The sequence below is a fragment of the Mus caroli genome, unplaced genomic scaffold (genome assembly GCF_978045245.1).
Source record: "Mus caroli unplaced genomic scaffold, Mus_caroli_1 scaffold_16, whole genome shotgun sequence".
NCBI lineage: Eukaryota > Metazoa > Chordata > Mammalia > Rodentia > Muridae > Mus > Mus caroli.
Window position 1 is genome coordinate 3,714,305 of NW_028227271.1, and position 14,731 is coordinate 3,729,035.

General features: G+C 48.7%; 1 protein-coding gene across 7 annotated transcripts in view; it reads left to right on the forward strand.

Annotated features, from left to right (window-relative positions):
• Slc11a2 (solute carrier family 11 member 2) overlaps positions 1 to 13,149 on the forward strand; it is a 36,045-nt gene extending 22,896 nt beyond the window's left edge. For 6 of the 7 annotated variants that reach the window (XM_029469775.2, XM_021182935.3, XM_085831848.1 and 3 more), the window contains 4 exons: positions 1,752 to 1,825; positions 3,610 to 3,763; positions 6,006 to 6,059; positions 11,985 to 13,149. In XM_029469775.2, coding sequence (XP_029325635.2) covers positions 1,752 to 1,825; positions 3,610 to 3,763; positions 6,006 to 6,059; positions 11,985 to 12,062 — 360 coding nt within the window. In that variant the 3' untranslated portion in view covers positions 12,063 to 13,149. Of the gene's footprint in view, positions 1 to 1,751; positions 1,826 to 3,609; positions 3,764 to 6,005; positions 8,566 to 11,984 lie in introns of those variants that run through there. The other variant, XM_085831851.1, reaches the window with a different exon arrangement.
• The last annotated feature ends 1,582 nt before the right edge of the window (positions 13,150 to 14,731 follow it).

The window sequence follows — 14,731 nt, forward strand, 5'->3', positions numbered from 1 at the left end:
CATGGAGGTTCATTAGTGCAAATGATGAGCTATGCTCAACATGCATGTCGCAAGGTGGGGCCACCAAGACGGCTCAGGGGGTAAAGTGCTAGCTGTGTGGTTGTCCAAGCTTGAAGACCTAGATGTGAGCCCAGGAAGAGGCAGTAGAGGGGAAGACAGTGTCTCACAGGGTTGTCCTCTGACCTCTGCATTCAGCCATGGCATGCCCATCCATCCATCCATCCCTGTCTGTCTGTCTGCCTGCCTGCCTGCCTATCTCCCTACTCAGTCTCTGCCCATCTCCCCCTCACACACACAGATAAGTAAATTAGTGACACTTAAAAGTCCACTGATTAATGAGCCTTGTAGCTTATTAATGCAGCAGGGTAAATCATTAAATGAGTTCTAAGAACACTGTTAAAGCCTGTGGAGCTTATGAGACAGTCACATCCAGTCTGTTATTTATTTATTCTCATTATGTGTGCTGCGTGTAGCTTTTGCTACCCCACCTAAGCTCCGGGAATGAACCTCGCTACCAACCCCCACCCAGAGAATATTGGATCCACAGATAAAAAACAGACACACCGCCTTTAATCCCAGCACTCGGGAGGCAGAGGCAGGTGGACTGAGTTCGAGGCCAGCCTGGTCTACAAAGTGAGTGCCAGGACAGCCAGGGCTACACAGAGAAACCCTGTCTCGAAAAACCAAAAAAAAAAAAAAAAAAAAAAAAAACAGACACACACATTGCTCAATTTCAACTTGCCTTTTTGGCACAGTTGCTGGCGTTATCTCCCATTGGAGAAGCCTGCCCTTCTCCGTGCTCTTAGCTCCACACCGCTTAACCTGCCCTCAGCTTAAGCTGCTCAGTTACATTTAGTCTCAGCTCAGCATCCCAGCCACCTGCCTGTAGGAGTGGCCTGTGGCTGCTCTGCCCAAGAATCACATGGCTTCCTCTTGGCTTTTCTCCAAAGCATGACAAACTTTCTCCTGCGTGTCTCTTGCCTCTGGAGACTAGGAAGTCCTGCCTGCTCATCAGCCCAGCAATTGGCCCATGGCTTCTTTACCGATAGATCAAGAACCAATAGGGAACAGGACCTTCGCATCAGAACCACCCCTACATAGTGTTTATCAGTGTTTTACCTTTGTGTGTGTGTGAGCGTTCACGTGAGTGTTCACGCACGTGCACCTGCACCTAGAGCCAAAAGAGTTGAGAAGAAGGCGTCAGCTCCTCTAGAACTGGAGACACAGACATAGACAGCTGTGCACATCTGAGTTACAGACAGTTGTGCGCTGCTGTGTGGATGCTGGGAACTGAACCTGGGTCCTCTGCAAGAACAGCCAAGCAAGGGTTCTTAAGCACTGAGCCGTCTCTAGTCCCCAGTGTGGTTTTTTTTTTTTTTTTTTTTTTTTTTGTTCAGACAAAGGCACTTAAGATCATGATTAGTGCTAGATTAAAAATAATGTTTGGCCCAGGCGAGGTGATCGGAATAGCTGTTACCTGTGGTATAGGTAAGACAGGGCTTGTGATTGCTTTCTGTGAACCATGCGGTGTCTGTGGTACTCACGTACTCTGGGAAGCAGGGATGTCAAGTGACGAAGCTTCCATGATGGATGTGGAGGGGGTGGCGGGCCAGAGCCAGGCCAAAGCCAATAAGCAGCTCCTCCAGAGCTCTGCTCCGCCTTGCCCCAGCGTCTCAGTGGTATCCTGTGACACGACACGTCCGCGTAATCCCTCTGACACGCCGCGTAATGCCTGTGATTCTGTTTTCCAGCTCCCCTTTGCTCTCATACCCATCCTCACGTTCACAAGCCTGCGACCAGTGATGAGTGAGTTTTCCAATGGAATGTGAGTACACTTGCAGTCTCCAGAAGGCCGTGGGAGGGGTTTTACCCAGGAGGCAGTGGGGATATGTCCTAAAGAGCTATGTGCTTCCAGGAGCGATTGCTAGCTGCTTCCTCTGTGGCTTAGAAAGAAAATAGCAAGTGTGAGCTTCAGGAAAGAGGACACACTTCCTTCAGCCCTCAGCCCTCAGCCCTCCAGCTTCAACTGCTGATGTTCGAATTCTGTGTTAAATTATCCAAGAAAGGCACAGGCTGGTAATAGTGTGCACCTTGAGCGATCTGTGGGCTATTGTAGAATTGGTTATTAGTGTTTGTAGTACAAGCAGCTACAGGCTGTATTCTCATTCCATTTCTGCTGCTGCGACAGACACTGCCGGCAGGCAGCACAGGGTTATTTGGTTTGCAGTTCCAAACTCCTGCCTGTCGCTCTGGGAGGAGCCAGAGCAGACGCAGACAGCTAGTCACGTGACATCCACTGTCACGAGCAAAGGGAATGAACGCACCCTTACTTGTGTGTTTGCTCTGAGCTAGCTTGCTCTATCTTGTGTTAAGTGTGCACTGGCTAGGCAGTGGTGCCTCCCAGAGCGGGCTGGTCATTCTCACATCAGGCCCTACAGATGTGCCACAAGCCGGCCTGGTGTTTTCCAAGTGGTTCTTGTGTGTGACAAGATGGCAGTTAAAGTCTGCACTAATCAGTACAGATGTCCATGTGACCGGCTAGGTTTCAGAGGTCCATAATTGTCACCATGTTAGAGGAGGTGGGACCTGCAGAGCGGGGCCAGTAAGTGAGGCAGAGTAAAATAAGGCAGAGCTTTATTCAGAGCTCAGACAGTTTAGACTCTGAGGGTTAAGAATTACAGGAGCAAAGTTCTCACGGCTTCAAGCTATACACAGTCAAGGACCACCAGAGGTGGCAAATGCATGCTTTGCCTTAGAGCAGTATAAAGGGGAATTTAAGCATTTAGTGAGTGACCAACAGCAGGCAGTAGTGAGCGATCTGAAGGAAACTCACTCCACCCACTACACCGGGAGAAGCACAAAACCATGGTCAGTGTTCGTTCGCAGGAACCGTCCTGGGTCTTGAAGACCCGGCCACAGATTCTTGTGTCCTTGGCCTGTTGTCACTTCTCTCAGAGCTCTCCTCACACGACTCCATCTCTGGACGAGTTCCAGCATACAGTGAATGGCTTAGTGCATTTCTGACTGCTGATTTCTAGGTTCTTAAATGCTAGGTTTCCGTGCCACAGAAAAGGCTCAGAGGATAAGCATACTTGCAGCACAAGCCCGGCAGCCTGAAGCTGCATCTCTGGAACTTGTAAGTGGGGAAGGAGAGAACTGGCTGCACGTGCGCACTGCGGCAAACGTGTGCCCACACAGTGCATACACTGATAGGTAGTTAAAGACCCACATGCACGCTGCAGCAGACATGTGCCCACACGGTGCACATTGATAGGTAGGTAAAGACCCACATGCACGCTGCAGCACACGTGTGCCCACACGGTGCACACTGATAGGTAGTTAAAGACCCACATGCACGCTGCAGCACACGTGTGCCCACACAGTGCACACGGATAGGTAGTTAAAGACCCACATGCACGCTGCAGCACACGTGTGCCCACACGGTGCACACGGATAGGTAGGTAAAGACTAAGTTTCTGTTCACTCTGACCCCTTCTCTCTGCTTCATCGCTAATTTTGGCCTCTCTACATTTCCCTCAATCCCCGGGATGCAGTTTTCTGTCCGCGTGAGCTGGACGACAGGCACTTACCGTGCTCTTTGTTTTGCAGAGGCTGGAGGATTGCAGGTGGCATCCTGGTCCTGATCGTCTGCTCCATCAACATGTACTTTGTAGTGGTTTATGTCCAGGAGCTAGGGCATGTGGCACTCTATGTGGTGGCTGCAGTGGTTAGCGTGGCTTATTTGACCTTTGTGTTCTACTTGGTAAGTCCAGTGTGAAGGGAGCAGGGGCACCTATGGCGTCTGGGACGGTCCAAGTGGGACTAACTGTCCTTCAGAAACAAACGGTCCTCAAGGCTCTCAGCGCTTTACTGAGGCAGCTTGTATGGCATTGTCGAGTCAATGGTTTCTGAAATTTCAGTTAGTTTTTGTTGTTATTGGTACTGGAGATTAAACATAAGGCTTATACAATGCTGGTGTCTTAGTTAAGGTTTTACTGCAGTGAACAGACACCATGACCAAGGCAAGTCTTACAAGGACAGCATCTAATTGGGCTGCTTACAGGTTCAGAGGTTCGGTCGTTATCATCAGTGGGAGCAGAGCAGCATCCAGGCAGGCACAGTGCAGGAGGAGCTGAGAGTTCTACATCTTCATCTGAAGGCTGCTAGAGGAAGACTGACTTCCAGGCAGCTAGGACTAGTTTATTAAAGCCCATGCCCACAGTGACACACTTCCTCCGACAAGGCCACACCTAATAGTGTCACTCTCTGGCCCAAAAGATGTACAAACTATCACACCGGGTAATCATTCCAATACCACACTATTCTCAACCAGATATTCTTATTTTGAATCATCAAGTATATTTTAGGGTTTTGATTTTTTGTTTTTTGTGTTTTGGTGTGTGGGGGTGTGGGAGGAGTGGGCCACTCTCTAGCCCTGGCTGTCCTGATGATCTGTAGACCAGGCAGGCCTCAGACCCCTGAGTGCTGGGATTAAAGACCTGAGACACCATGCCTGGTCTACTTTTGTTTTTCTTCTCTTTCTTTTTTTTCCCCTTGATTTTTTGAGATAGGACTCCTCTGTGTGTCCCTGGGTGTCTTGGGACTCCTCCTATAGACAGGCTGTCCTTGAACTCAGAGATCTACCTGCTTCTGCCTCCCAAATGCTGGGGTTAAAGCTGTGTGCACTACCACACCCGGCTCCTCTTTTAGTCTTTAATACCTAGTATTTTTCTATTTCTGTTGTTTTTTTAATAAGGGTCCAGTATTTAATATCTAAAGGGAATGTTAGGATGTGTTTGAGAAACAGCATGACTCAAAGTTGCACAGTGTAAGCATTTGAGTTCAGATCCCAGGACCCACACAAAAACACTGCAGTGGTTGTGTGCGCCTATAACCCCAGCCTTGGAGAGGGAGAGGCAGCAATGGGAAAATGGCTGAGGCCTGCCAGCCCAGCTGTGACAGCCGGAAACATGCATAAGAAACGTGCGCATATAGATGGCGAGTACAGATGTGTATGCTTCTCAGTCCTCCCCACGACTCCACAAGTGAGGAAGCTGAAGCAATGAGAACAGACTCAGTTATCATCTATTATCCAGATATCTATTATTCAGTTATCTGTTATCCGGTTATCTATTATTTAGTTATGTTATCCAGTTATCTATTTGGTGCAGAGGTTTCTGAAAAATACTGAGGTCAGGGATACGAAACAGCAGAAGTCCCTCCATTTCTGCTGTGGAGGATGTTGAAGAGGGAGGCTAGAGTCCTGTTTTTTCTCAAGCACGTCACTCCGCACGTGCCGTGTCTCCCAGCGATGAGGAGCTGACTGAGAAGACCCTTCAGTGTGTACTTTAATATGTGCCCTGGATCAGTGTGTCTTCCTTTCCTACACGTCGGGCACGCCAGGATATACTGCTTACCATAAGACCTTGGAATTCCAATAACTGTGTGTCCTTGGCAGGAGCGAGGGCTCAGAGGTTAAGATCACTGGTTGCTCTTCCAGAGGTCCTGAGTTCAATTCCCAGCAACCACGCGGTGGCTCACAGCCATCTGCAGTGGGATCTGATGCCCTCTTCTGGGTGTAGGCACACATGTAAGCAGGATACCATATACATAGTAAATAAATATATTTTCTAAAAAAAAAAAAACGTTCTCTTAGGAATTTGGCCAACCTTCCCTTCACTAAAATTGGGTGCGAAGGTGCTAAGTTGAATGGGGACCCTAGGACTAGTGAGATTGGTTAAGCCCCAGTTTTGGAGATAGGGCTGAGTCTACATCTTGGTTACTGCTGCTTAGCTCAAAGCCAAGAGCCTCACCAGGCAGCTGCCCACTGCTAGTCTGCAGCTGTTCTCTGCATCCACAGGATGTTTTGACTAGGACAGACAGCCCTTGGAGGACAGAAATGGACACAGCTGGGTGTTTGGGGCAGGCAGGAAGCAGATACGCCTCTGCATAGCACTGGACGAGCCTTGCTGTTGGGAGAGTGACAACCGTGTTTTGTATTCCAGGGTTGGCAGTGTTTGATTGCATTGGGTCTGTCTTTCCTGGACTGTGGACGCTCGGTAAGCATCTCTAAAGTCCTGCTGAGCGAAGACACCAGCGGTGGCAATACTAAGTAAACACTGGATCAGTCTGTCTGTCTTTGCAGGGAGCCATCAGAGCCAGTGTGTTTCTATGGTTTACTGTGTGAACATAGCCACAAGTATGTGCTGTTGCACAGACTGCATTTAGGACTCAACTGTTAGTTGGGGAACACTGATGTGTGTGTGTGTGTGTGTGTGTGTGTGTGTGTGTGTGTGTGTGTGTGTGTTAAGGTCTTTGTTTCCTTTTGTTTTTGTGAAATAGCATCTTGCTATTAAATACTAGGTTGCCTAAAACTCACTATGTAGCTTAGGCTGTGCTCAAACCTACAGCAATCCTTCTGACTTAAGCTCCTGAGTGCTGGGATTCCAGGCACGTCTACCATGCCTGGCTCTCATGTGTGCTTAAGATGATGAGTTTTGTCGGGGGTCAGGGTGGGGGGTAGGGGGTCTTACCTGTAGTAGCATTAGGCAGCACCTTGAAAAGGTGGCCCTTGAGCTGTTTTAAACACTAAGTTTCCCTAGAAGTTAGGGTTTTTGCTTGTTTGGTGCATTTTGTTTGTTTTTCAAGAGTTTCTTCATGGCTGCCCTGGAACTTACTCTGTAGACCAGGCTGGCTTCGAACTCACAGAGATCCTCCTGCCTCTGCCTCTGCCTCTGCCTCCCGAGTGCTAGGATTAGAGGCAGACACCACCACTGCCCTGCTGGTTCAGGACTTTTTTTTTTTTTTCTACTTTGGAATTTCTCAGTGGAAAGAAAAAAAAGGTAGAGCATAAGTGGTGGGTGTGGACAGATGATGGCTCACCTGCAGTGCAGGTTTTCCTTAAGGAGTGGAGCTTAGCAGGGAGGGCTCCATCTTTAGCCCTGAGGTTAGTAACTTTCCTGTTACTATCAAGCCTTCCCGATAGATAGTGTTTAATCTTGAGTACACACAGTCCCGGAATCTTTCTCTTCTGAGAGAGTGCTGCCTGCAGAAGACTGTAGCACTCGTGGGCTGACTCTGAACGAGTCACAGAGCTAACTGCACTACTCCCCAAAGCACCTCTCACCAAATCATGTCTGACGCCGCTATTCCACGCCCAAGATAACTCAGAAGGCAGTCTCAGGAGCTCTGGACCCAAACCTTGCAAAGTCAGTAGGAGTCACTGGTGTGAAGTCCTCTCCCTGCAAGGTGGGCCTAGGCTGCACCCTCACAGCCCTTCCCTCGGAGAGAGAGCCTGGTGAGACCAGACTGCGAAGCTCTGGAGTCTTCAGCACCGAACTGCTGCCCTCAGTTCAGCTACTTCTGACCTGTCCCGGGGGAGACGTGATTCTGTCACATCAAATCCCGTCTGTCTGCTGGAGAGGAGTGACACAAGAGTGTGTGATCATTGTCTTGGTGGCAGCAGGAGCTAAAGCTGCTTCGAAGGATGTCCTCTCTGACGCTTTCCCTGTGGCGAGTGGGCCGACGAATGGCCTTTGCTGTCTGTGCCGCTGTAGCATTCCTGCTAGCATTTCTCACACAGTCAGAAGCTCAACTTGCACATTATCAATCGCTGGTTTCACTCACCCACAGCTAATCCAACAAAACCAGGTCAAGGGTCCCTCACAGCAGCATTCCCAACCTGTGGTTGCCATCCATCCGCAACCCTATATCCAAAGACATTTACATCGAGATTTGTAACAGTAGCAAGATTAGTTACAAAATAGCAAAAAAGTTATTATTGGGTGTGACCCCCAGCATGAGGAGCTGACTTAAAAGGGTAGCTATGTCTGGAAGGTGGGGAACCCCTGTGCTACAGGGTCCTCCTCACACCTGCCCCCCATCACTGTTCCCGAAGGCTGGAAGCTGAGCTTTTGAACCTGTCTGCAGTGCTTGAGGGCCAGGTTGACGGCAGCAGAATTCCTTGCAGAGATGCTCTAGTGACGTCTGCATTTGTACAGGGATGGGGTGGGGCGGGCAGGGTGTATCCAGATTCGCCATACTTAGAGTCCAGCCTGAAGCTGCTAGGGATTGCGCCCAGGGGTCTGCCTCATGTGTCCTAGGCAAGGCTCCGCTGCACATCTCACTTCCTGCCCCAGAATTCTGTTGTGTTATACTTGTTTACAATGATTGAAGGTTTCGTTGTGTGATACGGTCTCTTCTGACTCTATGACTACAATATTTACAGTGTCAAAAGATTAAAAATGTTCCCTATTCATTTGATTGTCACTGAAAACGGTACTTCAACAGTACAGTAACCTGTAAACATTTCACGCCCCCCACGCCACTGTGCTGCCGGCATTATATTTGTGAGCCATCTTTGTGCATTCTCTGAATTGGTCCTTGTTCTTACGCGACCTGAAATAGTTGTCCCCTCAGTGCACTGGGAGCTGACAGGCCGAGGAGTAGCGGCAGCTTGTCTTGTGAGATCCTGCCAGGTCGGCAGCAAGTGGCTTCAAGGAGGCTTTAGTGAACTTTTTACAGCTTGTGAACGTGCTGTGATTAAACCAGAGCTTCCTGCTTTCCTGTTTGGTTTTCTTTCCTGTTTGGTTTTTAACACCGAAAACACTTTATGATGGGGCCTTAACAACTGAAATAAAGACCTGCCAGTCGCCATCAGGAGCCACATACTTTAAGTTCCAAGCGTCGGTGCTTGCCTCCCTAAGGGACAGAGAAGGAAATGGACTCATTACCCCGGAAGGTCTGGATTAGCTGTAGACACCAAGAGGGGCTGAGATAGCTTCCAATGTGCCACTGCCACCAAGCCTCACTCAGCCTGGCAGTGTGCTTAGTGCCCACATGGTGGGAAGGGAGAAGCTGCTCTCTGTCGCTGTCTCTGCCCTCCACAGGTGCTCCTTGGCACTTGCATACTCACCCCACACATGTACACAACAAATCACATTCATTTTTCTCAGTCTAAATGAATATTTAATTTACCCACTTAATTTATCCAAAAATTAATACTTTTGTTGTGGTTAAGGCCATAACTACTATTTTGCAAGATGAAATTTGTCCCACCTTCCTCTAAGCGGAGTACTTGCCTCTCTGTAGTCTTGTCCCATTGTCCAGGAAGGATTTGTTGACACTAATAAAAATTTAAAAAGAGAAACCGAAGTCACTTAGCTTAAAACCAGACACACTTTTTGGCTGACCCAATGTAAATGCAGACACTGGCCCCGATTCCGTTTGTAAAGGAGGTGAAATGCTTTGGTTTAAGGTCAGAACTAATCTAGAATGCAGAACATTCTCACCTTAGCCTTTTGTGTTACCTCATGCGTGTGTGCAAGTGGCAGAGCTGTTGAAAGTCCTTGAGACAGTGGGCTGCAGAGATGGCGCAGTAGTTAAGAGCACTTAACGCTCTTCCAGAGGCCCCAAGTTCTATATCAGGGGTTCACAGCTACTTATATAACTCCTGCTTCTCCTCCCCTCTTTCTCTCTCTCTCCCCCGTCCCCTTCTCTGGTTTTTCAAGATAAGGTTTCTCTGTGTAGTCTTGGTTATCCTGGGACTCACTCTGTAGACCAGCTGGCCCCAAACTCAAAGATCCTCTTACCTCTCCCTGTCAGGTACTGGGGTTAAAGACATGCTCAGTCACCGCCAGCTTGCAGCAAGGTATTCACCCTCTGTAGTAAGAGGAGACTGAACACCCTGAAAGCTTATCTGAGTCACGTCGTCAGTAGCACCTGAGTAGTTTAAGCCAGTGTTGAGACTCCAGACCATCTTGTATAATATAATACAACATGCCCTTCAAACACAGTGAGACTCCCAAACTTTCTCAGGAGCACTAAGACATCAAAACATTTTAATCAGGTGCAGTGACACACACTTGTAACCTCAGCACTTGAGAGGCGTGGCAAGAAGATGGCAGACGGAAGGCCAGCCAGAGCTGCACAGGAAGACCTGTCCTAGCACTTGGCAGTAACTCTGGGTGCTCGTGTCAGGCTTCAACAACAGAGAGGGCTCTCTGTAGCTAATTACAGTAATAGATACACTTGTTTATCACCTCCGTGCACCACAAGAGTGTTAATCTATACCCAGCCTCATCTCTAAATGTCTCGGAACTAGGCAACGAAATTCTCCCCGTTACCTAAGAGATGATGCTCTAAATGCCACGGACCGAGGAAGTCCACGTGCTCTGCTCACTTGGGACCGGTTTCCGTGACTTACCCACGAGTCTGGTAGGGCGTATTAGTTCCTCGGGTCTGGATGTCAGACCTGCAAGCGAATGTCAGTGTCTCTCTAGCACACTGGCTGAGAATGTTTTCATCCAGGGTACCATGCGGCCTGTGCGTCTTCGCACCGCATTCCTGTGATGACGCAGGCCATGTGTAACAAGCTCAGGATAAACTTCCTGACGACTTGGTGAGTTATAATCACAGCGTGCCTGGCATCTCCAGATGGAGCTCATGTCCAATCTGCAGACAAGACGAGGTTCGGAAAGTAGACGGAGTTTGTGTGGTGGTGCATGACTGTAATCCTAGCACTTGTGAGGGATCACTGCAAGTTCCAGACCAGCCAGAACTCCAGAATGAGACCCTAAACAAAAGATTGGGGGTTAGCTCAGTGCTAGAGCACTTGCCTAGCCCTAGGTTTGATCCTCAGTTCTGAATATAAAACCCAAAGGACACATTGGGAGGACTAACACTGGGCCCTGAACAGATACAGTATATGGCTCTCGTCCCTTCATACAGATCTATAGTCTGCACTTCACATTAACACACGGACTGTCAGTTCCAAGGGCGACAGTACCACTAGTGCCCTAACTGACATGAAAGCTGGTCATTGTTGCAAAGTGTATTGCTGGACGGTTAAGAATGGCAGAGCACACCTGTAGTCCCAGTACTTGGGAGGCAGAGGTGGGCAAATCTCTGAGCTCGAGGCCTGCTTGACATTCCAGGACAGCCAGGGTTGCTTAGTGAGACCCTAACTTAAAAAACAACAAACAAACAAAACCAGCATGTTTTTCACAGATCCCTGCAAACCATCTATCTGCATTAGATTCACAGGGAAGGGAACTGGAAATATCTTTTTAAAACTGCCGAGGGTGGGGCATGGTTATAAATATCTATAATCCCAGCACCTGGGAGGTGGGGGCTGGGATAAATCAAGTCAGCTACCTAATGCCTGAGGCCAGCTTGAATGTCACGAGTCCTGCTCTAAGAACCAGAAAGGTATAGGGCGCGAAGACAGTTGTGGTTCCTGATACAGCCTGCAAACACTGGGACCCACAGGTCACTGCTTCTCAGTCTGGCAGACACTGGGACTTGCAGGTCGCTGCTTCTCTGCACACTTTTCGTTCCCCTAACTACTCAGGAAAGGGCTCTCAAATGTCAAAGGACAATAGGACCTGAATTACCGGACTCAGGGTTTAGATCATTCGAAATCTGATTTCCAGTACACTGTGCTAGGACACAAAAGCGTTCTGAGTGTCTGGTCATATTATCTATCCTAAAGTCCCATGCTAGCTTCACTCTCGCCATGAGACAGTCAGAATGCATTTACCATCGTCCTTAACCTCAGCCCCATCTCAGGCAGCCACGAAGCACAGGCACTGAAGGTTTTCACCCCCTGCCTGTGTTCTAAGCACGCGTTCTCTGGCACTCCAGGCTGCAGCCTTTCTCTAGAGTGCCCTCTCTACCTCAGGGTTGCTTGGCTGCTGTGTGGCTGACCTCCACACGCCCTCTCTAGGTCCAATCCCAGGGGATCCAGTGCCTCCTTCTGACCCCCGTGGGCAGCAGACGTGTGCATACTACGTACACTGATATACCTAAAATAAAAATCTAAAAAGTGTCTATGATCATAAATAAGAGCCTCACATAACACCATTTTCTATTCTGAAATAAAATTCAGAAGTACTGAGCAGAGAGGCCAAAATAATGCGTCCGTCCACAGTGTAATTCCTTGCGCGTGACACTAACTGTCTCCCTGTGCTTTTGTCCTCCCTCAGTACCGCCTGGGACTGACCGCTCAGCCTGAACTCTACCTTCTGAACACCGTGGATGCTGACTCAATGGTGTCCAGATGACTAACAGCCCAGGAGACTTTAAGAACACTTTCTCTAAGCCCTTTCGGGCCAAGTGCCTGTTAGCAAATCCCTTAGTTCGGAGGTGAGCTTGTTCAAAGGTATTTGAACAAAGGAGAAGTTCTCCTCACGGACTCAGGGTAAAAGCTGACAGTTGTGTATGGGTCAGAGACCCTTCGGAGGCAGCGGGCCTGTGGCAGTTGTGCAGTTCCTCAGGCTTGTGTCTGCACTTCTGGGGTTTAAAGTGTATCGATATGTATTTATGTGAACCCAAACGTGCCAGTTTGGGTAAGATTTTAAGGTTATAAAACTTGATAGATTTTTACAAATGCCTTTCAGGTGAATTAGGTCTTTGTTCTGTGTGGGTAACAAATGAGAAAGGGGCCTTTCTGACGATGAACTTCCCAAAAATAACTCTTAAAGCGCTGCTTTACCACAGTGTATGTGTGTGTGTGTGTGTGTGTGTGTGTGTGTGTGTGTGTCTGTGTGTCTGTGTGTCTGTGTGTGTCTGTGTGTGTCTGTGTCTGCCTGCTTCTGCTTGTGGGGGCCACAGGTTGGCATCAGGTGTCTCCAGTCTCTCTCTGAACATGGAGTTCAATGTGTGACTGAGCTAGCCAGCCAGTAAGTTCAAGGATCCTCCTGGCCTCGCGTCCCAACACTGGGGTCACAGATCAGCTGCTACGCCCAGATTTTACACAGTGCTGGGGACCCAAACTCAGGTCTTCCTGGACAGCAGGCACTTTATCAACTTTCCCCCTTTGTCTCTACGTCAAGTGTGTCTGTGGCTGTTGTTCTGCTGGTGTCTGTCCACCTGCCCTTTCTTTCTACTCTACGTGCTGACACTCCACACACTGTCCTCACCCTGTCTCTAAGGGCCGCCCATATGTGTACTGCTGAGTGCCCTGAGGAACTTAAGCATTTTAAGGTGTGCGTTAGCAGAGGTCTAAGGCTCGCACTCGATGGGAACACAGACCGTCAGTTTCGCTTTAAGCACCGACATTCCACACGTGTGTGTGCAGGTAGTGGAGCTTTTTGGTTTTTGCTTTAATCCCAACCAGAAATAATTCTTTTTATAATAAAGTTCATGCTTAATAGCTAAAAGCTTTTGTCTAGGGGTGCTACTCATTTGTAGAGCTCTTGCTTACCTTTGGCAAGGCCTGGGGCCTGGGCCCCACCACACACACACACACACACACACACACACACACACACTGGGCCCCACCACACACATACACACACACACACACACACACACACACACACACGTGTGTGTGTGGGGGGCACAGGCATGCACACACACGAACACACACACATTCATGTAGGCAAACATGCTCACGTGGGCACTCCTGAACACACAAACACACATACTCACACTATAACTGTCTTCTTACACAAACGCACACACTCACACTATAACTGTCTCCTTAGGGAACCAGTTACAGCACTTGACCTGCATTCCTACCTGGCAGTACAGTAGACAATACAGCAGGCTAAAACTGGATCATAGCTGCCCACTGTCATTGCCATGTGTGCTCCAGGGGCACACGGCTTATTGGGCACGAGGCCTTCATATCCTTCTTTACTTTTTTGCTCTCTAGGCTCCGAGTCTATAAACCCCATAGGCTATGTGTGACTTTAAATGTCACATTCATCTTTCAGCATTAAATGTAGAAGCAGAGAGATCAGACATTACTTTTCTTGTTTTGTTTTGTTTTCCAGGACAGGGTTTCTCCGTGTAGCCCTGGCTGTCCTGGAACTCACTCTGTAGACCAGACCAACCTTAGACTCAGAGATCCACCTGCCTCTGCCTTGAGTGCTGGATTTAAAGGTGGGAGCCACCACCTGACCCAGCTTGCCAGGGCATTTGCTACATTCACCCTTTACAGCTTCTTCACTTCCACCTTGGGGCCTTTAAAAACATTTTTTTTAATTTTATTTTTTAAAGATTTTATTTTATTTATGTGAGTATATTCAAACGCACCAGAAGAGGGCATCAGCTCTCATTACCGATGGTTGTGAGCCACCATGTGGTTGCTGGGAATTGAATCAGGACCTTTGGAAGAACAGTCAGTGCTCCGGACTGCTGAGCCATCTCTCCAGCCCAGGGCCTTTTTTTTTTTTTTTTTAAAGTCTTACTATGTAGCTCTGGCTTACCTAGAACTTGTTATATAGACCAGGCTAGCCTCAAAATTCAAAATCCTCCTGCCTCAGCCCCCCAAGTGCTGGGGTTGAAAGTGCGCTCAGTTCTGCTTGGCCACAAGGCCACTGAAGACTTAGGAGAACAGCCTTGCAATCTAGGTCACAGTTCTGACCTTAACAGAGACAGAAGCAGCAGCAGCTGGGCGGAGCTTCGGTTACCGAAGTCCCTGTGTTTCGGTTTGGTGAAGGCCGATCACAGTCCCAGATGAACCCATTTCTTGTACACCCACCCGACCCTCCACTTCTGTTTCTCTGTACTTCTTTCCCTGGGAGATTATGTGGGAGAAGAAAGGCTGAAGACAGAAGCATCCTGTTTGGCGATCCATACAAAGGTGAGGCAGATGAGAGAGGGTTTCTGTAGCTCCTCTCTGCGCTTCCTCTGGGTGCAGGTAGGAACAGAGATAAGCTGCCACACATTCACCACCCCGAGGCCTCACTGCTTTTTGTCAGCAGAAAATATAATACCTACCAAA